Source organism: Camelus bactrianus, chromosome 27 (genome assembly GCF_048773025.1).
Source record: "Camelus bactrianus isolate YW-2024 breed Bactrian camel chromosome 27, ASM4877302v1, whole genome shotgun sequence".
NCBI lineage: Eukaryota > Metazoa > Chordata > Mammalia > Artiodactyla > Camelidae > Camelus > Camelus bactrianus.
Window position 1 is genome coordinate 34,275,788 of NC_133565.1, and position 24,566 is coordinate 34,300,353.

The following is a 24,566-nucleotide window of genomic DNA, read 5'->3' on the forward strand; positions in this document are numbered from 1 at the left end:
TGTCGACGTCGGCGCGCGCGGAGCCCGGAAGAGTCGCGGGCGGGGAGAGGAGCTGTACTCCGCGGCTCGCGCGCCTCCGTCCCCATGGCGCTGTGGCGCGGCGCGGCGTACGCCGGCTTCCTGGCGCTGGCAGTGGGCTGCGTCTTCCTGCTGGAGCCGCAGCTGCCGGGGTCGGCGCTGCGCTCTCTGTGGAGCTCGCTGCAGCTGGGGCCCGCGCCTGCGCCCCTGGGACCCGTCTCCCCTGAGAGCCGGTTGGCGGCCGCCTGGGAAGCGCTCATCGTGAGACCGGCCCGGCGCTGGCGCCGCGTGGCGGTGGGGTGAGTGCCTTCGGGGCCTGCCTCACCAGGAGGTGCGGGTGCTGCGGGTCTCCGGGCCAAGAACTGTAGCCTCCAGGCGGCTTGGGAGCTGGGAGGTAGCGCCAGCGCGGAGACGGGTTCCCAGAGGTCCCCGGGAGGCCCCTCGGCGCTGGTGTCCACGCTGCCTCCTTGGCGAGAAGCGCCGGACGTCTGGGACGAGCCCGGTTCGTCACTGCTGCGGGGACTCACCAGAATTACTCCTCTCGGCTGGCCCCTGCACCCTTTTCCCGTCTCGGTAGGACCTGCCCCCTTCTCTCGTCTCCGCAGAACCAACCTAATAGTCTCTTGCAAATCCCGCTCAGCCTGACAGAGTTCGAGCCTCCTTCGTTCCAGTCACTGCTCCTTTGGCCGCTGCTCTCTTGCAGTCAGAGATGCTTGGTCTTACCGTTTTTGCAACACTCTTCTTCCTCTTGCTTCTGAACTACTTGAAGGAGTGGTCGCTGCCTTTAGCTACCGAGTTTATTTCTTTACACCTTGTTTCCTCTTCCGTAACGCCGTAGCCTGGAGACCACCATTCTGCTGAAACTTCTCAGAGCTCACCGGAGACTTGTTGATTTTCATATTCAGGTGCCTTTTTAAATCTTCACTGTCAGCTCTCTGCAGCCTTCCACGCGTTAAGCACTTCCTTATCCTTAACACTCTTTTCTTCCCTTGACCTCAGTGACATTGCATGTTTAGGAGTTTACCAAATCACAGAGCCTCCTTTCTTTGTCTTCCTCTCCAGCGTGTCATTATTCCCTTCACACTAACTTCAGTCCCTCTCTCAGTTCTACTTGCATGACTTGCCGTCACCTCAAAAGCACTATACAAAAGCAGGCCTTTTATTCTGCAAGTATTCTACTAGTTCCTGTGAGTATTGGGACAGGAGGAGCAAGGTAGAGCAAAGATCCTGAAGATTAAATGAAATAATCCATGTTATTTAGCATGGTGTCTGCTTTCAAGAGCAGACACCAGATGTTAGCTAGTATTTGTTAAATCGATTAGCACTTTTATTGTTTCTTCAGGTGTATCTTCTTTAATCTCCTCGTTTAAGTTCAAGCCCTTTCACCTGCATCCTTATCAGCTTCATAATTGTTCTCCCTGGCTTTGTGCGCATTCATTCAACAAATACTCATCAACTACGTGGTATGTGTCAGGTCTGTGCTAGGTTCTGAGGATACAGGGATGGATGAAGCAAGGTCCCAGACTCATTTGTTGGAAACAGATATATTCATTATTGTATTAGCCTGCTTGGCTATCATAACAGGATACCACAGACTGGGTGAGCACATTTATTTTCTCGCAATTCTAGAGGCTGATAGTTCAAGATCAAGTCCTCTCTTCTGGGCTTGCAGATGGCTGCCTTCTTACTGTGTACTGCTGTGGCCTTTCCTCTGTTCATGTGCACTTCTGGTTTCACTTCTACTTCTTAAACCGACACTCATTAGATAATGCCTCATTTGACCTTAATCACCTCCTCCAAATGCAGTGACCTTTGTGATTAGGACTTCAGCATATGAATTGGGAGAGAGGAGGACCCAGGGCTGGCCATAATATGTATGAAAAGTGCTTTGCTAAACTAGGGGTTGGAACAAGGTAGCCTGTGTCCCAAAGAAGAATTGCTGATTCTTCCCAGGATGGGGTTCAGGAAGCGCTCCATCTGAGAAGGTGACATTCCATTTATTACTGCTCCATCGCAAATCGCTCTAAAACTTAGTAGCTTAAAACAATGGTCATTTTATTCTCATGATTCTGAGGTTCTGTTGGGCTCGGCTAGGCAGTTCTCACTTGGGGTTTTGTGCGATTTCAGGCAGAGGATGGCTGGGACTGGAGTCATCTAAAGGGTTGATTGTGGTTGTCAGCTACAGCCTCAGCTGTGGTTTCACTTGAACGCCTACACGTGGTTTCTCTATGTAGCTTATTAGCTTTCTCTCAGCAGGGTGACTGGGTTCGGAGAGGGAATGCCCCCCGAGGGCCAGGCAGAAGGATTAATTAATGCCTTTTATGACCTAACCTTAGAAGCACACAGTGTCCTTTCTACCATAGTCTCAGGTCCAAATGGTTTTAAGGGAGGGGGACATAGAACACACCTGGATGGGAGGAATGTCGGCCCCACATTGTAAAAAGACCGTGTGGGAAGGGGCATCTTGTGGCCATCTTGGAAAATATATTCTGCAATAGTGACTTGCATGGGACAGACCCTGGAGAAAAAATAGAATTTCTCCACAAGAAGGTGAGGGAATAATCCCACCTAGACAGAGAGAACCAAATATGAAAAAGTATGTGGCTTGGGTGGGAATAGCAGGTTGGCCCTGTGTTTAGGGCAAGGACCTTATGGTAGAGTGGAGTCAGGAGATGATACTGAAAGGAGCCTTTTATATCGGGGTAGGTGATGGGAAGGCCATAAAGGTTTATAAGGTAAATGATGCTAAGTTCTTTGCAGAGAAAAACTGGTGGGGATGTGAAATTTGAGCAGTGTTTCTGACCTGTTTGCCTCATGTCTAAGGCTTGGCATTATTTTTGTGGGTAACAGACACCCATTCTTACCAGCATTTCTCATTACCCAAAGGGATTTTCAGCCTAAAGATGGGAATGTGCAAGGAGTAGGTGGGTCTGGCGCTCGTACCAGAATCTCATGGGGGTGGGTTGTAGTTTGACCTTTCAGGAGAACGCACACATGCACACACGTATATTCACTCTCTCTTTCACACACTCAAAACACACAATCTAATGTGATTCAGAAAGAGGAAGGTCTTGAGACCCTGACAGTAATTAGGAGCCCGTCGAGCTTGTTTGGCAATGGTGCTAAACAGGTGAGATTTGATGACAGGTTGGGTGTGCTAGAGTAAATGGAGGCAGTCAGAAATGACAGGTTTTTAGTATTGGGGATCTTATGACAAACTCATATGAGCAGATACAGATCATCCAGTTTTCACAGAGAGTAAACTGGGGCTTGGAAACATTGGTTTGCTCAAGATCACCCTATCAAATGCCAGAGGTGCAGCTTAAACCCATCCTGGCTCCAAGTTCATGACACATTGTTGAGAGGTGAAGAAAAAGGAACAAGTCTGTGGTGGAAGGCGGCCGTTTGGGTTTCGGGGCAGGGGAAATGTACATTCCTGTGGGATTTTAGAGGGAGCTGAGCCACCATCAGAGCTGCTGAAGGCAGGTGCCGACAGCGAAAGACTGGAGCGCAGGCGCGTGCTGAGGAGCAGGGTCGCAGACCTTGGCGGTGCCAGCACTTAGGTTGAAGCCAGAGACTGGACAGCATCACCCAGGAAGAGGACAAAAAGGAAAGGTAAATGGGGGGTGCGGGGCGGGTGTCCAGGAGCACCAGCATGTGAGGGCGAGAAGTAAAGGACAGGAGGGGTTTCAAGAAGATGGTCAGTGGGGAGCCCACAGCCACATCTTTCTAAAACGCGTGCTGCCTTCCTTGCTTCAGAATCCGACACTGGTCCTCAGGCTCACTGAGTGAATGAGGGACCCCTCACCCTAGCGTTTTCTCCCCCATACTTTTGAAACCTGTCTTGCTCCTCTCCCCTGCTCAGACTCTCTCTTCTCTTCAGTGTTCTTGTTGTGTCCAGACACAAGGCCCACATCTTTGCTGTGTGTGCTCCCTGTGTGGGCTTCAGTATCAGATAAGTCTGGGTTTGAATTCAGGCTTCTCCAGGTATGGCCTTTGGAATGGCAGTTAACCCCCAGCCTTTTCTCAGATGAAAGCAGTGATGACTAACTTCCCTGTCCACTTGGTGTGGTCTCCGAAAATGCCCACCGTCTTTCTCTGTTCAGAGCACCACCCAGGGCGCGGCCCCGGGACCGTGGCTCCTGCCCTCTTGGGTTTTCTTCTCTACAGTGATTACGATTAACTCTCATAATCTCTCAGGTATAGTGCGAAAGCTGGAGAGAACCTTAGGAAACAATTTTACAGTTGATGAAACAGAAGGGAGGTGATAAGAACCACCATCCTTGTCTTTAAGGAATTTGTAACCTGGGAGGATAGACTGTCCTCCCTCCCCACCCACCCCACCCCGCAGGTCTCTGTGAAACGCCCGGCAGCCCGGCCCACGGCGCCCTCTTGGCCGCCCACAGAGCCGCGTGTTTGGGCATCGGCCTCTGGTGCCTTGTTCTGTTTTCCAGTTGCTTCACCTGTGTCTGTTTTCTCCAAGCCCGCATTGCAACCTTTTACACATTTCTTACTGAACTGTGACGTTCTGCCTACATGTCACATGAGCGTAATTTTTCCCTTCTGGTTCTTTTGTTCACTCCCCTCCCCCTTTATTTTCCCTGATGATAAAACACCTTAGGTAACGGGCTTGTTTACATTTTAGTGTGCTGTTGAGTTGAAGTAAGCACAGAGAAAGAGTCTCGTTCTGGCTGCAGTAATGTAAAACATAACCAGAAAGCACACATAACAGTACTTTGTTTGGTATCCGGCCCATAGTAGGTGTTCAGTGGTCTTTTTTTTTATTATAAAAAGCTACCAAATAAGTTTTCTCCTAAGATTGTTTATTTTCCCTTAGTATTCATGACAGGATTAAGTGGGAGATGGAAAACGTTCCTGTGGTAGTTACATTGTTGTAACTCAAAATCAGTTCTCGGTTTTTGTCTTTTGTGCTGCAAAATACGCTGAACGTTGCTCCTTTCAGTTTTGTTTTTTAGTAACTTTGCGAACTTCACCTCCTGCAGCCTCACCTTTAAAGAATCAAACTCTGTTTAAGGTCTCAACAGAACTAGATATGAAGTGATGTGTTTGCTGAAGTCGTTTCCAGGTGTGGGTATATTCCTTTTAAATATATTCTGAGCTTTTGCTCTCCAGACCCAGGACCCAGGTCCACCTAAGCACCTTCTCTGGGTGGGGCCGCTCGGTGGGAGTAGCACCGCCCTCAGCTGCCCAAACTCTCACTGTGAAACTCGGGCACCTGCTGGCGTCTGAGAGCAGGGTGACCTGTATTCCTGTTAAGATCCTACCCTTCAGGCATGGAATGTTGCATTCAGTAGAGATAGAGCATGCTCTGTGACGTGGGATTGAGACCGGTTTACACGATGTGTTTGGTTATCATGTAAGGCTGCGAAAGGAATATGTTTTAAACATATTAATCACCTGCCACGTGCATGTCAATGTGTTCTGCGTGCTGAAAGGCATACGCACTCTTAGATATGCTTTTCCAGTTGGCCAGAGTAATTACATGTGCGTTTGACTTTAAAAGATTAAGAACATTTGAGTATTTAAATGCTGTGTGGTAGGCAAAACCCTTTTCAAAAACTTGAGATCACAGGGGAGGAAGTTACAAGAGTCCTTACGGTGAGGATGCAGTCATTTTGTGCCACGAGGAGGGATGTCTCTCTTCCTTGCCCGAATGATATAAATAATATCTGGCTGACATGGGAACCTTTAAAAAATTATTTGAGTTCTAAAAGTAATGCATGCTTGTAAAAATTAAAATCTGTGTAATGAAAAATAAAATTCCTCTTCCTTACCCCAATCTTATTCCTCATCTTAGAGTTCACCACATTAATGATTTGTGATCAGGAGATTTTTAAAGGAGACTAGAAGGGAAACCTTGTAGCTATTTATTTTACACTACAGTCCAGTCCATTGAGCCTTCTTTATTGATGAGTTTACCTTCTGGTTTCAAAGCATTTGAACTTCTCTTTTAAGGGATGACTTTTAGCAGAGAAACACTGAAAATGTAAGCCAGAACTTTTCCATGCACACATAGGAGAGGCCATGCTAGACAACCTTAGTGTGCACTTTATGATGTCTGTAGAGCCAACCACTGGCTTTTTACCAGCCTTTTAAAGTTCATGGAGCGTCCAGTGAACACCTGCCAAGTGATGAGTTGTCACCAGGCTTCAGGTGCACCTGAATCTATAAGGTGCTACTCAGCTCTAAGGGTTTCAACAGGGAGTATTTAGACGTTTAGGTACTTAGTGTACTTTGCCGCCACCCTGATGTGTCTTTAGAGGGAAAGTGGCTTTTGACCAAAACTTTTGTTTTCCTTACTCTGCAGCAAGCAGTGTTCCTAAGCGTGTGCTAACTTATTTGATCTTCACAGTGGCCCTGTGAGTTATGTACTCACATCACACCATTTTATACATGAGGAGACTGAGACAGAGAAATTAAAGCGACTCCTAAGTCACACAGCCAGGGTGAATCCAGACATCTGGCTCTGCCGCATTTTCTCAAGGGGCTGTTTGTGTTACCATGATAGCTTCGTTCTGAGGTGCTGAGCACCTGTCTTGTCTCTTTGTAGCTAGCGTCAACGTGTGCCAGACGGTCGCGAAGAGCCCTGTGTTCTCATCTTAAGAAACGTACAGATAAAGCAGCTGTCCTCTGCCATATGCTGTTTGCTTTCCAGTTCAGGTCTGAGGCCCACTTCGTCTGTTTCTCTGAGCCGAGGCCTCTGGAGTGTTTCCCTGTTGCTCAGTGTAGAGGCACTGCCCTGGTGCTCCTGCCTCTTTCACACTCTTCCCTCCTTCCTTGCAGAGTCAATGCGTGTGTGGATGTAGTGCTGTCAGGGGTGAAGCTCCTGCAGGCACTCGGCCTGAACCCTGGGAGTGGCGAGGACCACTCGGTACTGCATTCAAGGAATGACCTGGAGGAAGCCTTCCTTCACTTCATGGGGAAGGGAGCAGCCGCTGAGCGCTTCTTCAGCGATAAGGAAGCTTTCCAAGACATCGCCCAGGTTGCATCGGAGTTCCCAGGAGCCCAGGTCTGTTCAGTTCACCAGGGGTGAATTAAGCTAGGGTGGGAAAGACACCTTGTTTGTATGGTTTCAAGACGCGACCAAGCAGTGTTTCTCTCCAGTTTGCCCAAGAGGGTGACTGTTGGGAATTTGTTCTGCAATGTTTTCTCTTTCTGTAGAACCGTGTATCTGACCTTCCTTTAACTCTCCTATTTCTAGTCATTTCAATTCAGCCAGCAGTTATGAAGCATCTTTGCTAAAATTTTGTTCCTGGGTTATCCATTATATTGCTCTTTTAGTATGTTTCCCAAGCTTAAGATAAGAAAAATTTCTACTCCTAACTTGTTTGGGTATTGCTGTAATCTTAGCATGGCTGGGTCCTTCCTGAGCAGAACAAGGCCACACCCACGGAGAACTGGTTCTAGGCTCGGCCTGGGAGACGGGGAGCTGGGTCCTCCCCTCTGCTCTGCTGGTCCAGAGCAAGGTTCCCTCAGCACTGCTGACACTTGGGGCTGGATAATTCTTTGTTGTGGGGGCTGTCTTGCACATTGTAAGATGTTCAGCAGCACCTGTGGCCTCTGTCCACTAGATGACAGTCACACTCCCCCGCTTCCCCAGCCTTGACAGTTAAAAACGTCTCCTGACCTGGTCCGATGCTCCCAGAGTCGGGGAGAGAGGGATGCAGAGTCCCCCGGTTGAGAACCTCTTGTCTGGGCCGGTGGCTCTCAGACCTGAGTGTGACCAGAATCGCTTGGATGGGTATTGAAACGCAGGTTCCTGGGCCGCGCTCCCAGAGTTGCTGATTCAGCACCTGGGGGGTGAACCCGGGAACTTACCCAGCAAGTTCCCTGCTGATGCTGGCTATGTTGATGCTGTTGTTCTGAGAACCACTGATAGGTAGAACCTGTCAGAGGCAGACCGTAGGGGTCCCCATGCCCACCTGGTGATCATAAACAAAGCCCAAGGCCCTGCACAGCCCACACGCCTCCTCGAGGCTCGCACGCCTTCTGAGGCCAAGTGTTGTCTGTCTGAGCATCTCCCCGCCCCACCCGTCTTACCTAAATCTCCCTTTGGTCACCCCAGTCTGGATGTGCTTCTTGTTGGGGAAGCTCTTAATGCCGTTTTTATTTGGTACCTTTCACAGGCCATTCTTTATGGCCACTTACTTTGATAGCCATTAAAGTGATTGTACATTGTTTTGTTCCCTTTGAAGCTGCCCGTGGGAACAGGCAGCACGGGCACCACCCAGCTGAGTTTCTGACAGAGACGCAAGCTGCTGAAATTTCAGTTACAGTCATCTTGACAGCTGAGCTCAGGAGTGAGATTCTGGTCTTTCTGAAAGAACCTTGATAGTACTAACATGATGACAAGTCTGCTGCTTAGCAGTCTTCATGATCGTGGCATTTAAACTGCTAATTTGATTTCTGTTCTGTTCTCTTCTGCCTTGATCCTGCCTTTTGTTTCATAATGTAAACATTTTTTCTACAGAAATTTTATCTAGCTTTTACAGCATCCAAATTATTTCTTAACATTGTAAAACTTAAAATGTGTTATACTTATCTTCCATTAGGGTGACACTTCATTTCATACCTTTTCAAATTCCCTTAAACTGTAAGACAGATTGATTGATAAACAGTAGTTAGTAATAATTATTATATGAAAACTCTAAAATCCACTTCATAGCATCTTAATGTTTTCTCCAAGATTTTTAGTACATTCTTCCAGCCATCATAGTTAAATTAAGTTTAACATGCTATAAGGCCAAATTTCAGCCTGTATGTCACAGAAAGTTTAAAATTTATCTACAGAAGGCCGTTACTGTCCCACCTGAAAGTGATGTCTAGCGTCTAGAATTGGCTTACGTAGCCTGTGCCTCTGCTGGGGCTGAGGGCCGGGAGGTGAGGCAGCAGCCCTCCTCCCAGGCAAGGCTGTTGACGAGGTCTCTGAACTCTCATGACAGCATCAGCCTGATTTCCTGCTTGGCAGGTTTCCCGAGCACGTGAATGCATCCTTAGCAACGTGGAACACTGGCCTGGAGTTACCTGCTCTCCCCCTCTAGGGCCTCAGCTGAGAGATGCGGTGTTTAGGAGAAAACTTTGTCCTCTGTTAGAGCCCATTACCGTTGGAATTTACTCCCAGGAGAGCTTTTACATCTCCTGATGCATCAGTGTGTTTCTTCCTTTCTCAAAATTTAGCAGCAGACATTTACTGAGCACTTACTGTAAGACTGTCCCCGCCCCGAAGGAGCTAAACATGTCCTCAGATGACACCAGTGCAAGTGGACAGGGGCCGCAGGAGAGCTTCTCCTGGGTAGAGGTGTGGCGAGTAGCAAGGGGTCTAATCCTGTAGGGGGTGGGGGGTGCGTGGAGGCAGAGGTGGCCATGGGACAAGGGCAATAGAAGACGCTGCCGAAGAGGTGACTCTGCAGCTGATTCTTGAGACGCCATCAAGGACTTACCGATGCATGAGGAGCAGGAGGTATGCTCATCAAAGGAAGCAGCACGGAGACAGAGGAAGGCAGACCGAGAGCTGCGACCATGGTGTGGAGGCAGGGCAGGAGATGGAGGTGGACAGGAAAGCCGGGGACAGAAAGAGGGCCTGTATGCCTCACTTAAGAGTTGAATTTTAACACTAATTTGAAAAGATAGATGCACCCAAACATTCATAGCATCATTATTTACAATTGCCCAGATATGGAAGCAGCTTAAGTGTCCATCAACAGAAGATTGGATAAAGAAGACTCTGTGTGTGTGTGTGTGTGTGTGTGTACACATTTTATATATATATATATATATATATATATATACACACACACACATATATATATATAATAGATAGATATAATGGAATACTACTCAGCCATTAAAAAAAGAATGAAATTTTGCCATTTGCAGTAACATGGATGAACTTTGAGGGTATTATGACAGTGAAATAAGACAGGAAATATATGATATAAATACTGTATGAAATCACTTATATGTGGAATCTAAAAAGTAAAACAAACTAGTGAATATAACAAAAAAAGAAGCAGACTCACAGATAAAAGAGAACAAACTAGTGGTTACCGGGGAGGGGTGGCAGGGGAGGGACAAGATAGGGGTAGGTGACTGAGAGGTACAAACTATCGAGTATAAAATAAGCTCCAAGGATGTATGTACAACGTGGGGAATACAGGGAATAATTTATAATGACTATAAATGGGTATAACCTTTATTATATTGTATACCTGTAATATATATAATATACACCAACTGTACTTCAATTTAAAAATGAAATAAATGAGATGGACTTTAGTTCACTGTAGTATCGAATGATTTTTCAGGAGGAGAGTAACATGATCATATACTCACTTTAGAAGGAAGACAGTGCAGAAGATAAGGTCTATTCATACTTGTTATATTTCCTTTTGTTTCCTTTATCTGTTCGGCTGCTTGGAAGCTCAAGGCCAAATTTGATCTACTATTAAGGCAATTTTCAAGGGTAGCTTTTTTTTTTTTTTTTTTAAACCTTCTAGTTCATTGTCTGTCAACCTATGGGGTTAACATTTTTATTAATCTTATCTATGTGTGCTTGTAATGTTACCTCAAACCTTTTTTGGAAGAAAATGGACCATAAATTAATTGAATAAAGCTTGAGTAACAGTTATGTTAAAATGCCGTCTAATAATGTTGAACTGTCTCACAGCACTATGTAGGAGGAAACGCAGCTTTAATTGGACAGAAGTTTGCAGCCAACTCGGATTTAAAGGTAGGTCACACTCCCAGACTAAAACCTGTGCCTTTCACTACTGTTTCAGTAATTTTAGGGGCAAGGATGAGTATCTGTTCTGTGATTCAACTTACGGACCACCTACTGTGTGCCAGACCCTGGGGCTCTTGTTAGGAATGTAGCAGTGGAGGGAGAGGAGCAGCAGCGAAGGCTTCTTTGTGCTTACTGTGTGCCTGGTGTTGTCTTCAGCGCTTTCCGGAAAGTGTCTCTTTTAATCCTCGGGACAGCCTACAAGGCTCTCTGGTGCTGCTGTAGTACTGTTACTGTCTTGCTTTCCACGTGAAGCTCGAGGCATGGAGAGGTTCACAGCTAGTAAGAAACAGAACAGTTCTAACCCAGGACCCCAGAGTCCACGTTCTTAAGTACCTTTTGCTACAAGTGGGCAAGGTCTGAGGAGGGAGGCCAGCCAGGAGGTGACTACTGTTGTCCTGCTGTGAAATGAGTGAGGTTTGGATGAGAGACGACAGAAGAGGAGAAAGACTTCTGTCTAAAGCCTCTAACATGGAATCACGTGGTGCTGGACAGCCCATGGGGGGGGCAAAGAAGGTAGGTTTAGCAAATATGATTCTGGAGTAAGTGAACTGGAGAAGTGCAGGAGAGATGGGGCTACTGACAGGAGAGAAGGGGAACCATAGGTAGTCCTCTGGTTTCGGGGAACCAGCCTGCAGATAGAAATATGGGTCAGGGGTACAGAATAAGAGCCCACAGATTGATCCAGAAATTCAGTTAAAAATGATCTGCAGTTTGAGGGAACAAATTCATAGGGAGCTGCACTGTTCAAGGGATGGATGTGCTTAGATGTGGAGAGCATATTAAAGTGTGAACATTTCACACTTTAGTAAGAATTAGAGTTTTCATAAAATAACAAGGTGGGAAACACTTTTTTATAGTCCTTACAGATAATGATTAACTTCCAGACAGAGAAGATGAGAAATTCCAGGGCTGACCTTTGGAAATATTACTGGCAAATGGACGGAAGAGAAGGAAGGATCAGTCGTTAGCTCATTAGAGAGAAGCCAGGCCCTTCCCATCAGGAGCCTGGGCATTTGTCTGGGTCCCTAAGAAAATCCACCCTCTTGACCCCGAGAAGTAATTCTGGCCCTGGAAGTCCTGGGTTAGTTGGACCTTTCAATCTGACCTCCTCTGGGTCCAGCATTTGCTGTTGGTCTCTGGAGAAGCTGACCCTGGGACTGGAAAGCATTCTGGTTTAAAAAAAAAAAAAACAAAAAAAACAAAAAACCTGGCCTTGGTAAGAGGTTAAGGAAAGAAAAGGGGTATCTGTTACTCTGCTCTCACTATAATATGATGAACTAAGGATTATCACCCTTTTAAAGATAAGAAAGGTGATTCAGAGAGGTTGAGTCATGTGCCCAAGGTCACTGAGCCGGTAAGTGATGGAGCCAGGATTCAAACACCAGGCTCTGCCATGACTTCACCACCTGAAACTGCTCTCAGAGGGATTTAGTTTAACTTACTGAAATGCTTCTCAATATGGACCAGGTGATCATCAGAGAACCACCACGGATCAAGGCCCAGGGTTTTCCAAAGGCAGTAATAATAGTTAACACTTAGGTCGTTCTTCCATGTCCAGAGCACTACTTTACGTTATATGAACCCATTTGATCCTTGTGATGCCCTGTGAGGGGGTCTGTTATTATCCCCATTTTGCAGGTGGGAAAAATGAGGCATGACGAAGTTAAAACTGTTCCGGTTCCCATACCTAGTGAGGAGCTGGGATTTGAACCCAAGTAGTCTCACTCCAGAGTCCATGCTCGTCACAACCAGGCTATGCTGTGTCTTAGAAACAGACCCTGGTGTGTGTAGCAAATGCGGAGTAGTAGGGTGGTGAAACGGAAGCCAGAGCGCAGAAGAGAGCAGCCTTTACGGAATATATTTGGAATTTAGCCAAGAATTTGCAGTAGATCTTGGATTTTGTCAAATGCTGCTTCTGCATCTGTTGAGATGACTGTGTGTGGTTTTTGGTTTTTAGTTTGCTGTATGGTAATTACATTGATTTTTCAAATGTTAAACCAGCCTTATATCCCTGGGATAAACCTTACTTGCTTCTGATGTGTTACCCTTTTTATGTATCATTGGATTCAGTTTAATAAAATTTTGTTTGCATTTTTTACATCAGTTTCTATGAGGGCTGTATTTTTCTTTCTTTGTCTGTCTGGTTTGGGATCCAGGTAATACTGATCTTACAGAATGAGTTGGGAACCATTCCTTTTTTTTTTTTTTTTTTTTTTAAGAGTTTGTGTGGAATTGGTATCATCCCTTCCTCACATGTTTGTGAAGTTCACCAGTGACGCCCTCTAGGCATAAAGTTTCTGCTGTGGAAAGATTTTTAACAACTTTGACTTAATAGATATAGAGAAATTCAGACTTTCTGTTTCTTGAGTGAGCTTTGGTAGTTTTACCTGTCAAGGAGATTGTCCATTTCTTCTGAGTTGTTGAATTTCTTGGCATAAAATTAATCATAATGTTCCCTTATCCCTTTCAGATCTATAGAATCTAGTGGTGTTCTCACGCGCTCTTTCCTGAAACTGGTAATGTCTTTTTTTTTTCCCTTGATCAGTTTGGCTATAGGTTTATCAGTTTTATTGATCGTTTCAATAATAATGAGTTTTCAGTTTCATTGATTTTTTTTTTTTTTTTTTTTTTGAAACTTGTTAACGGAGGTGCTGGGGATTGACCGCAGGCTCTCGTGCAGGCTGAGCGCGCCTCTGTCACTGAGCTCTGCTCCCTGCCCCTGGCTTCACTGATTTTTTTTCCCTATATTTCTTTTTTATTTCATCAGTTTCTATTTGCTTTGACTTTCTCTCCTTTTTCTAGTTTCTTAAAGTAGTAACTGAGGTCAGTGATTTTTGGCCCTGCTTTGTTTTCTGGCATAAAGTGTTCAGTGCTGTAAATTTCCCCGTAAGTCGCTTATCCCACAGATTTTGATACATTTTTATCAAACGTTGTGTTTTTATTTTCATTCTGTTCAAATCAAATGGTTTTAAATTTCCCTGATTTCTTGAGATGAGCCACTTAATTAAGCCCGTCTATGGACTACTCAGAAATGTGCTGTTCAGCTTTTCAATATTGGGGGGTTTCCAGTCACCTTTCTATGACTGATTTCTACTTGAATTCCATGTGGCCAGAGACCACGCCTCTCTCACTCCTGTCACATTTGTTCAGACTTTTTTATGGCCTCGAATATAGTCTGTCTGGTGCAGTTCCATGTACACCTGAGAGGTATGTTGTGTTTTGCCGTTTGGGGTGGAGTATTCTGTGAGTGTCAGGCCAGGCTGGTTGATAATGTTCAAGGCTTCTGTATTCTTACTGCTTTTCTGTCTACTGACCAGTTGCTGAAGAGGGGTCTCGCTGTAATTACGGTCTTGTCTGTTTGCCTTGCAGGCCTGTAACTTTTTCTTCGTGTATTTTTAAGCTCTGTTATTAGATGCATAACTGTTAAGGGTTGTTACGTCCCCTCCCTGAATTGACCCTTTTATCATTACTGGAGATAAAATAATTTCATAAAATTCCTTGTTATGCAATCTCTTGATTAAAATTCGCCATTCCAACTTCCTTTTGATTGGTGTTATCATGGTGCATCTTTTTCCATCCTTCTGCTTTTAACCCACTTGTGTCTTTATATTTAAAATGTGTTTCTCGTGGGCAGCATGTAGTGGGTGCTTGCTTTTTAATACACTTTGACATTCACCATCTTGAAATTGGGATGTTATGTTACTTACATCTAACGTGATTGTTGCTCTCTCAGGTTAGGGTCAGATCGAGCATCTTGCCACTTCTTTTCTTTAGCGGCTGCTTTGGGCTTTGTAACGTTCATTTGTGGCTTGTCACAGTCTGCTTTTCACCACCAGCTGGATGGAAGACCCGCGCAGTAGTGTACCTCTGTCTCTCCCCATCGCTTTTCGTACTGTTCTGCCATGTACTTTGCTTCTGGATGGGCTGTAAATCTCATACTGTGCTGTTGATACTTTTCTTCAAACAGTTAATTCTCTTTTAAAGACATTTAAATAATAAGAAAAAGCTGAAGGATTTCCTTTAACGTTTCTTGTAGCGCAGGTCTGCTGGTGGTGAATTCTTTCAGATTTTGGATATTTGGAAACCCTTTTAGCGTAATTTGCTAAGGCATTGGTAGGGCTTGCTCAGTTTTTCTCCTGTTTCGTAGGGATCGCTGTCCTTTGTTGCCCAGGTCTAAATGTTTTGAAAACCATTGTTTCATATATTTCATCTGTTTTGTTGTTGTTTCAGGCAGGAGGGTAAATCTGGCCCTTGTTACCTCATCTCAGAAGCTGAAATTCTAGCCAAGAATTAGAGAAAAGAAACACAATTGTAGGGGTGAGACTTTTCGGAGCGTCAGACAGTGGGCACGTGTCAGGACAGACGGGGAGCAGGGCAAGGGGCGGGAGGGTGTTTTCACCCAGAAGCTGGAATTTCTTAGATATGTGAAAATGCCTCTGTACAAACGAGCAGTTAATCAGCAAGTAAAAATGTCCTTCAAAGCTTCTGGGGGCATATTAAATCTGAAGTGGTGTTGCTCACCTCTGGGGACTTTCCTTGGAATCCCGGTCCAAGCCCTCGTGGTCCAGTGGTCTTGAGTCTGTTAGCCTGGTTGTGAGCGGGGCCCCGAGCTGGCTGGGCAGAAGCAGCAGCAGGTGTGAAATGGCTTCTGGAAGCAGCAGCCAGGGAGAGGCCCGGGGTGGAGCTGAAGAAAGGGTTTTGGAAAAGCTGCAGAGCACCTCCCCCCGGACTTCTGAATCGAAGTGCTCTTTAATTCTCGTATTTGGAAGACTCTCTTGTTCACGTAACAACCAAGTACCGTCGGAAGCCTGGTCCCACAAGTCAGGTCACTTGGTTACTGTGGTCCTGAGGCTCGTTTCTGTAAAATTCAAACAGTTGTTTACATCTGGTGACTTCGAACAGACAGCATCCCGTGTCTGTCTGTGCAGGATGTGTGTGAGTAAGGAGAGAAGGTGGGCGAGGTGTGTCTCGGCCCGCTTGGGCTGCCGTGGTGACACAGTGCCATGGGCTGGATGGCTTAAACAACAAACGTTTATTTTCTCACAGTTCTGGAGGCTGGAAGGCCCAGGGCCACAGTTCCAGCAGGGTTTGGTTTCTTAAGAGCTCTCTTCTGCCTTGGAGACGGCCGCCTCCCTGTGTGTCCTCACGTGGCCTTTCTTTAATGGCTGTAGTGAGAAAGAGAGCTCTCTCTCCCTGTTCTCATAAGGCCCCCAGTCCTGTTGAGTGAGGACCGCATCCACATGACCTCATTTACCTCCTGTGCACTCTACCCAGCTGTCATCGCGTTGGCAGTTAGGCTTCGACACTGGAACTTGAGGGGACATTCAGTCCCTCACAGGGTGCGTGGGCTTCAGCAGCCGCGTGGGTACCTGTCTGACACCTGTGACTTGGTCTTGTCGCCTCTCATTTCTGGGTACGTTGTATCCATACCCTCCAGAGGCCTACGCCCCAACTACGTTCCTCCAAACCAAAAGCTTTCAAAATTGGATTTGGATTCCAGTGTTTTGTTGAAATGAATAGAAGTGCCTGGTGTACCTCGTGTACAGACTCTGTGGGAGAAGGGGCGGGCCTCCTGATGGACTTTGCATTGCTCGTCTGCAGGTGCTTCTTTGTGGTCCAGTTGGTCCAAAGCTGCATGAACTTCTTGATGACAATGTGTTTGTTCCACCAGAGTCACTGCAGGAAGTGGACGAGTTTCACCTCATTTTAGAGTATCAAGCAGGTAAGAGGAAGTGAGTGAGTAATGGTGTGAGACCGGGCAGGGGCTTTGGGGTGTGACTGTGCTAGAAATCTCACTTTGTAAGTTGGCAGGAGCCTTTTCTAGTCTCATGAAAGGTTTCCTGACCCCTTGGTTCTGCTGGGCTGATGCTGGCCATTGTCTGGGGGGAGCGCGGTGGAGGTCACTGCACTGAAGGAGAGTCCCAGGTCCACAGACGTGATGGGCCTGAATGCAAGGGAAATCGGGCCGCAGGAAAGCAGGAATCGCGAATACAGGCGGAAACGTGTTAAACACACATGTATGAAGCTCTTCTTGATTGTTGAGGAAAGAGAAGGGCAGTTAACACCTGCGGAGCTCTGTGCTGCGCTCTGGCCCAGGCCTCTCTGGCTAACCGTTCCAAACTGCTTAGGGCTGATGCCAGGCCTCTGGCAAGCTTCCTTTGGAGCATTTTGTTTCCCCTTGGGTGTGTGAGTGGAAGTGTTTTGTGTTCAACAGCATTGGTGTTATTTCCCGTTACGTAATGTCCCGATGCTTACAACTCCAGGCCCACCCCATCCCACCCCCAGGAGACTGTGTGTTGTACAGGCTACAGGTCTGATTTCTGAAAAGAGTCCCAAGTACCCGCACATACTCTAATTCTGTTTATCAGGTTCTGTGTGTTTGCTGTTGTGTCTGTTCCCTGCTCAGAACTCAGACTCTTGAATTTCTGATTCAACGTATTGTTTATTCAAGTTAAAGACTCAGACACCTAAACAGACTAATTGGTACCTAAAAGCAGTACTTAGTTAATATGCGTCTGTGAATTGCTTCCAAATCAGCTGATTAAGAGCCTCACCTTCTAGAGTAGTTAACTCTCATGTTAGATAGGAAATAATGGTGCATCTTAAAAATTATGCCTTCCTCCAAGCACAAAAAAGCAGTTGTTTCTTGTTTCTGGTTCTCTTTTGGGTGCTTACTGGAATGAGGAAGTTAGGAGGGCAGGGTCTGAAAATTAGACAGAACGTCAGAGTGGGCAGTTCCCATTTAACGATCCTCAGTTTTAGTGTCCCCAGGCAGGAAATCAGAATGCTGGTTCTTGCTGCCTGCAGGTGGTGGTGAGGACTGAGAGGTCAGTGTGTTTAACACAGTGAGCTGCTTAAATGAAAGGCAAGAACAAGACTGCTGGCTGGAAGGGCCCGGAGTGGCCGAAGGTGTGTGTGCCTTAGCAGGGCTGCTGCCCCGGTTCCAGCTTCCTCTCCTTCGGCGCCGTCGGCGCTCGCACCTGGTCCCTGGTGACGACAGAGTCGAGACACTCGTGTCTTCACCAGGACTCCGCTGTTTGTGTTTGACAGCGGTGCCTTGTGTGTGGTTACGACCCAGCTTACCTTGAAAGGGGCCTGTCTCGTCTTGGGTTTACGAGCTCCCACTTCAGTCTTCCTTTTCTCCGCCTCATTTTCTCAGCACAAAGCCATGGCCTCCCACCAGACTTGATGTGCGTCTTCCTTGGTCCCTAGAGGGAACCTGGTCTGGTGGCAGCAGCCAGCCCTCGGGTCAGCTCTCTTAACGGAAACCCGTCCCCAGCGTCTCTCTGGCCTAGATGAGTCCACCCCATGGGGGCTCGGCAGCGCTTTCCTCCCTCCGGCCAGAGCTCCCGGAGAAGCTGGTTTTCCGGCTTCGGCCTGGGGTCCTTGAGTCACTGCGCAGGCGTTGCTGCCTTACTGACTGAAGGGCAGGGGCATGAATTGAGAGAAGGGATCACTTAAGGAAACAGCTTCAGAGCTTTGCGAGAACAGAGGGGGGCTGAGTGTCGCCCTGGGCTCACCCCGTCCGCGTCTCAATCGTTCCACTTCTCGGGCCGCGCCGTCAGTCCTGCGTCCCGCGGGAGCCGCCAGCGCCCGCTCTCCACGGCCCTCCTTGTCTTCGCCTTGCGGAAGCCTGTTCATTTTTGCCTCCCTCACTTGCCCCCTGAGGAGGCGAGTTTACCTGGAACGCGCTGTGGCTCTTCTCTCGTGGGCCGCGCGAGGCAGGGCTGCTTAGCGGCTTCTCTCCGAGTGCCCCCCCCAGGCCTTGCCCCGTGGAGAGTACTTGTGCTGCGTGTTTCTCCCATTGTACGGGGTCTTGTCAGTTGGGGAAATGTTGGCTTAGAATTCATACCCACGCTTTTTGTGTCGTGGGCATTTGAGTCATCAGTCTGTTCTCTTACTCACTTGTTCTTTTGCTGACTCGGTCTCGTGGCTGTGTGCCAGGCACAGCGTGAGGCAGTAGAACTAAGATGATGATGGAAGACACGGGCCTGTCCTCAGCCCACAGTTCACTGCAGGAGGTGGACTCTTGAACAAGTGATGGCACAGTCATGTGCCACGTCCTGCATAGCGTCCAGCGGTGGCCCGGGAAAGGACGTGCTGTAGTCGAGTCTGCTTGGGGGGAGCAGAGTTCAGAAAGGCTTCCCAGGGGAGGCCATCCTTGCTGGGATCAGATTAGCGGGCGCCAGGTGGTCCCTCTGTGCAGGGGACCTTGCCTGGGCTGTGGGGGTCATAGACAGTTCCCGTTAAAGAGGGGAGATGCGGCACAAATGTGAAAAATTAAGTAACAAGGTAGGTTTGAATACTCATTCAAAACAGTAGAAGAAGAGCACTCAGAGCAAAATGACTAATCATCAAGTCATGTAAAGGAGACTCTCTGGATCCTCACAGCAGTGAAAGGGCCCTCAGGCTGGAGCAGTCGGCAGCCACGTAGGGAGGGAGGAACACGTGAGCTTAGTCCTGGGCGGCCGGTACTCCAGAGCAGCTCACTGAGAAGAGGCCGGAGGAGGTGCCCAGACAGCCCGTGGGCAGCAGGGAGGGAGGGCGCCATCAGCCTGACTCTTGGAATCTCAGCCTCCTTAGGCTCTAGTTACATGACAGGTGCTCAGGGCACCACTGCGAGGCAGGACACACCAGGGGAAAGCCAGCAGGTCACACGCTCGGGGACCTGTGTGGTGTGCCCCGTGCACTGGTGTCTGGAAGTCGTGCTCTGGGGTGGGGAAGGGCGCAGACGCCCTGTATCTGAGAGCTTGGTGGACGGAGGGGCTTTCCTGGGACTCGGGGGGAGCTACTTGGCAGCCCCTGGACAGAGGCACGCGGCACCTGTCCGTGTTTCTGTGCTGTTGTGGGGCTGGGGTTGGGGTTTGGGCTGGTTTCTGTGCTGACCACCGTCCTGGCTACAGCGTGGTGCTTCCCTGGGGCCGTGGCGGCCGGGTCCACTCAGCCAGAAGCCGTCCTACCCAGAGCCCAGGCTCCAGTGAGGTGCCGCCAGCCCTACACAGCCAGGAGACTTAAAGCCTCTTCCTTTCCTTCCCGCTGTGTTGACTGGGCTTTTCTAGGGGAGGAGTGGGGCCAGTTAAAAGCTCCCCACGCCAACCGGTTCATCTTCTCCCACGACCTCTCCAACGGGGCCATGAATATGCTGGAGGTGTTTGTGTCCAGCCTGGAGGAGTTCCAGCCAGACCTGGTGGTCATCTCTGGATTGCACATGATGGAGGGACAAAGCAAGGAGTTCCAGAAGAAGAGGCTCCTGGAGGTAACAGCGCTGTTGTAGACCTCGCCGGACGCAGCCGGCGTGCTCCTGCAGGTCCCTGCCTTGTGGCCTGGGCTGCCCTGCGCTGGGTCCTGCGGCAGGAAGCCCGCCTCCTCCCCTCCAGCGAGGTGCCTCACAGTGCGCCTCCGCGCACGGAAGCACCTGAGCAGGACAGGCCAGGACAGCTGGCCTGAGCCTCTGCTTCCTTGCTAGACCGCATGCGGCTGCAGGCTGCGGAATGTGTCTGTGTCCTGTGTGTTCTCTGTGTCATCTCGTTCCCATCAGCTGTGCTGCAGACTCCCGCGGCAGGTGAAGCCAACGGCTCAGGCTAGGTCCCCGGGCGGAGGCCGGCCGCGCCCCGGTGCCGGGGCAGCTCTTTGCGCTGAGTCCTTAACTCCTGCACCTCTGCAGAGCCTAGTTTTCCCTGTTGGGAAAAGCCTCCCTCGGCCAAAGAGGCCGTGGTCCCCATGTGGCTGGGAGCGTGGAAGGTGGCCGCAGGAGGCACCGCCTCCCGGGACCTGCTCCTTCCCCTCTTGCTTGACGTCCTTCTGCGTCCTTCTGCTTCTGACGGCGGTGCTGTCCTCTTGTCTCCACAGGTTGTAACCTCCATTTCTGACATCCCCACCGGAGTTCCAGTCCACCTGGAGCTGGCCAGCATGACCAACAGGGAGCTCATGAGCAGCATTGTGCATCAGGTAACCCTCCCTGGCCCTCGGGGCGCTTTGCAGAGAAGCACCCTTGTCTGGTGGGGCCAGCTGTTCGGGCTCAGGGGCCAGGCCACTGAGGTGTGCATGTCACATCACTCAGACCTCGGTCCCTGAGACCCAAGGAAGGAGCCAAGACTGTTCCGGAATGGTCTCCTGCAGGTTAGAAACAGGGCCATGTAACGGGTGGTTCCTGGGGCGTGTTTCTCCTGGAATGGAGCAGTTGAAGTGGGTGCTTTCTGCAGTAGAGCTCAAAGGAGAAAACTGAGAGCACAGCCAGGATGCTTCCAGGTGAACCTCAGGAAGCTCAGAGAAGGGGGACCTGGGGGGAGCGCCACTCCTTCACCTTCAGCCCCGGGTGCTCAGCTCCTGCTTTGGGGCAGCAGCAGCGATCCGGTCAATCCAAGAGCGCGATGCTTACGAGCACAGACTTCAGGAATCGGGGTTGGAATGCCAGCTCTGCCTCCCGCTAGCTGTACGAACTTGGGCAAAAGCCACTTAAGCTTTCATTGCATTGTTATTCAGCCTCTTTAATGGGTAATATATTCCCATGGTTCAAAACTCCAAAAATGTTAAAAGATACACAGCACAGCCTCCCTTCCTGCTGCCCCTGTACCCACCGTTAGGAACCTCCTGACTAGCTCTGCCTGATCCCGCCAGAGGCGCTGTGTACGTCCGTGAACAGATACGGCAACAGATCCTTGTATTTTTATCCCTTTTTGCCCAAAGATAGCTTAGCATACTGAATGCACTGCTGCACGCCTTGCTCTTCTTCGCTGGGTGCACTGTGGAGGCCTCTGTGACCGCGTGGAGAGGCCCTCAGTCCCTGGGCTGCCGCGCGGTGAGAGGAAGGAGGTGTGGGGGGAGCCCTCCTCGCCGGGCGCTTGCCGCCCTGCCCTGCGGCCCCCTCCCCTCCTGCAGCGGGGGGCTCTGCGCGCGCCGCGCCGGGAGCGGGCACAGACGCACAGCGCGTGCTCGGCGCTGCAGCTGCCGGGTCGGGGCGTGAGTCTGATGCTGCCGGATTGCCACCCGTGGGAACTGTACCAATTTGCTGCCTCTAGAATTCTTGACAAGGGCTGGCTTTCCTCATACCCTTGCCACTGGAGTGTGATTAAAACCGTGCTCTCTTAATTATCTGACAGTTGAAAAGTGGCATCTCAGAATATACACGTGTATTTTAATGGACTTGACTTCCTAGTGCGTCACAGCAGGAGTGAGCAGGACGCAGAGCTCCCGGCCAGCCCGCACCAACATGTTGTCATTCAAAGGCCATGCTTTACATTTGGGTTTGTTCCTAGCATTTTTCAGTATAGTTTTACTTGCATTTCTCTTTCTGAGGTTACTTTTTTCACTTCTTTAAAAAGCCATTTTTGTTTTATGTTCTGTCTAATCACGTGCATAACCTTTCTAAGCCTTGGTCCGCTTACCTGTACAGTGGGGACATCTCTCCTCCCCTCAGAGGGTGACAGTAGGAAGAAAGGGGAAAAGAGCCGTTAGCCCTGCGCCTGGCAGGGCACACACTGGACGGCAGTGCTGTCACATTAAGTACACACACGTGCACACACACACCCCCAGCTGCAAGCAGAGGGGCTCGTCTCTTGCACAAACATTCACCTCGTGCAGGTCCCTGGCTCTAAGGCAGGAAGTGCTAAGTAAGAAGAGAGGGTGAGGTGGGGCGGTTCCCCTCAAGATAGAAGAAAACCACGGCTCCTGTCTGGGGCGCTTTCCCCCACGGTGTCACTACTAACCACGATCTTCCTGACCACGCCTGCTTCCGAAGTTTACATCTGACATGAAGCCATTCTCCTTGCTGCTTGGCGTCGCATGCAGGGAATGCTGTGACCCTGGCTGTGGGCCACCCCCGTCCTGGTGTAACGCCTGCTGGCCTTCAGGAATGGCGGGTCAGCGGTGACGGGGTCTGCTCTGTGCACAGGGGCAGCAGCTGGGCACCACGGGAAGAAAGGAAGTGTGTGCGCCCCTGCCTGGGTCTCCCGGCGGCACGGAACACAAGGCTGGCTCTAGAGCAGCGTCACTGCCGCGTTCCAGCTTATCGGGAGTGACGGCGGGGGCGGGAGTAGAGGTGCAACAGCCAGACAGTGGCCTGCGTCTGTCACTTGCCCCCCGCAGACCTCGGGCCCAGAGTCTCTGGTTGGGAAGAGAGCTGTGCCCCGCCTTGCTTCTCTGACTCCCGTCGCTGGCTGTGTCCGAGGCGGCCTAGGCGCTGGGTGTCCGTCAGAAAGAGACGCCCGTTTCGTTTTTGTTAGCAGGTCTTTCCCGCCGTGGCTTCCCTGGGGCTGAATGAACAGGAGCTGTTATTTCTTAGCCAGTCGGCGTCTGGCCCTCACTCCTCTCTGTCCTCCTGGAACGGAGTTCCTGATGTGGGCGTGGTCAGTGACATCCTCTTCTGGATCTTGAAGGAGCACGGGAGGAGCGAAAGCAGAGCCTCCGACCTCACCAGGATCCACTTCCACACGCTGGCCTACCACATCCTGGCCACCGTGGACGGACACTGGGCCAACCAGCTGGCGGCCGTGGCGGCAGGAGCTCGCGTGGCCGGGACCCAGGCCTGCGCGACAGAGACCATAGACACCCGCCGGGTGTCCCTGAGGGCGCCCCGCGAGTTCACCACCTCGCGTTCGGAGGCCGGCTCCAGGGTCGTGCTGAACCCGAGCGAGCCGGTGGTGGAGTGGCACCGGGATGGCGTGTCCTTCCACTTCACACCCGTGCTGGTGTGTCAGGATCCTGTGCGAACCGTGGGCCTCGGAGACGCCATCTCGGCCGAAGGGCTCTTCTACTCGGAAGCTCACCCTCAGCACTAGGGCCTCAGCGCGGGCCGTTTTTCTGAAGGAGAACTCGCCGACCTCAGAATGACGGGAGCTCGGCGGTTTGGAGGATAGGACTGAGGGCGTCAGACCGTTTCTAGATCTGACAGAAAGACAGCCAAAGAAGCAGCAGACAAAACCCTGCCAGACACATTCCGGCCTGCCCGCGCTACACGAGCACTGCAGGCTTTAATCAGAGTTCAGCTATCTCCCAGCAAGACTGTATTTTTGTGTTTGTTTTTACGTTATGTGTTATAGGCGTTAAAACCTTGATTCCCAAGTCCCGTCTTCAGGTATTTTAGGCCAGGCTTGCTGGCCCCTCGAGAGCACGTCGGCTGGAGAGAGCACTGCCCCGGCCCCAGCCGCGGTGCACGCCGCCCCCAGCCCGTGCCCCGCAGAGCCCGGGTGCGTGCACGCACCCCCCAGCTCTGCGCCGTAGCAGGATCGTGATTTCCATTCAGTGTTAATCATGAACATAGTTAATGAGCGCACCTCTCAGCCTTCTGCCCTCAGACTCAGGACAGAATGGTCCCTCCTGTGCTTCAGAGCCGCAGGGGAGGCGGTGAGCCGGTCACTCTGCAGTTTAAAAGCCTGGCTAGCCCGCAGGGCAGCGCTGGGGCGGAGGGCTGCGCCTTCCTGCCCTGGCTCCTTAACCGCAGTCTGGCTGGTCGGGGGCTGCTGTGCCTGGGCCCAGCCTCACCGCCCAGCCCTGGACCTGCTTTCTGCAGTAAAGACTGGTCCACGGCCATTCTGATCCTTGAAGGAATTTACTTCTACAACTGGAATGTGCTTCTGGGTGTGTAACATCATGCGTGTTTTATGTTGACACATCACATCCATTAGAGTCTGACCTCAAAAGAGCCCCAGGATCATGAAAAAATTTGTCATGTTATGTATTTATTTTTTATAAATCAGGGGACTTCAGCGTGCTTTTAAATATATTAAAACAACTTACACTTGAAGAA

At 49.8% G+C, this 24,566-nt stretch overlaps 1 protein-coding gene across 2 annotated transcripts; it reads left to right on the forward strand.

The window, feature by feature from the left end:
- ADPGK (ADP dependent glucokinase) lies at window positions 1-24,566 on the forward strand. Of its 2 annotated transcripts, none has more exons than XM_045516896.2 (7): window positions 1-317; window positions 6,823-7,048; window positions 10,706-10,768; window positions 16,424-16,544; window positions 19,882-20,078; window positions 20,672-20,770; window positions 23,044-24,566. In XM_045516896.2, the coding sequence occupies exons 1-7, from the start codon at window positions 85-87 to the stop codon at window positions 23,596-23,598; spliced, it is 1,494 nt and encodes a 497-aa protein (XP_045372852.1). In that variant the 5' UTR covers window positions 1-84; the 3' UTR covers window positions 23,599-24,566. The 2 variants fall into 2 exon arrangements, with proteins under 2 accessions (XP_045372852.1, XP_010953599.1); XM_010955297.3 differs by having other exon boundaries at window positions 23,047-24,566.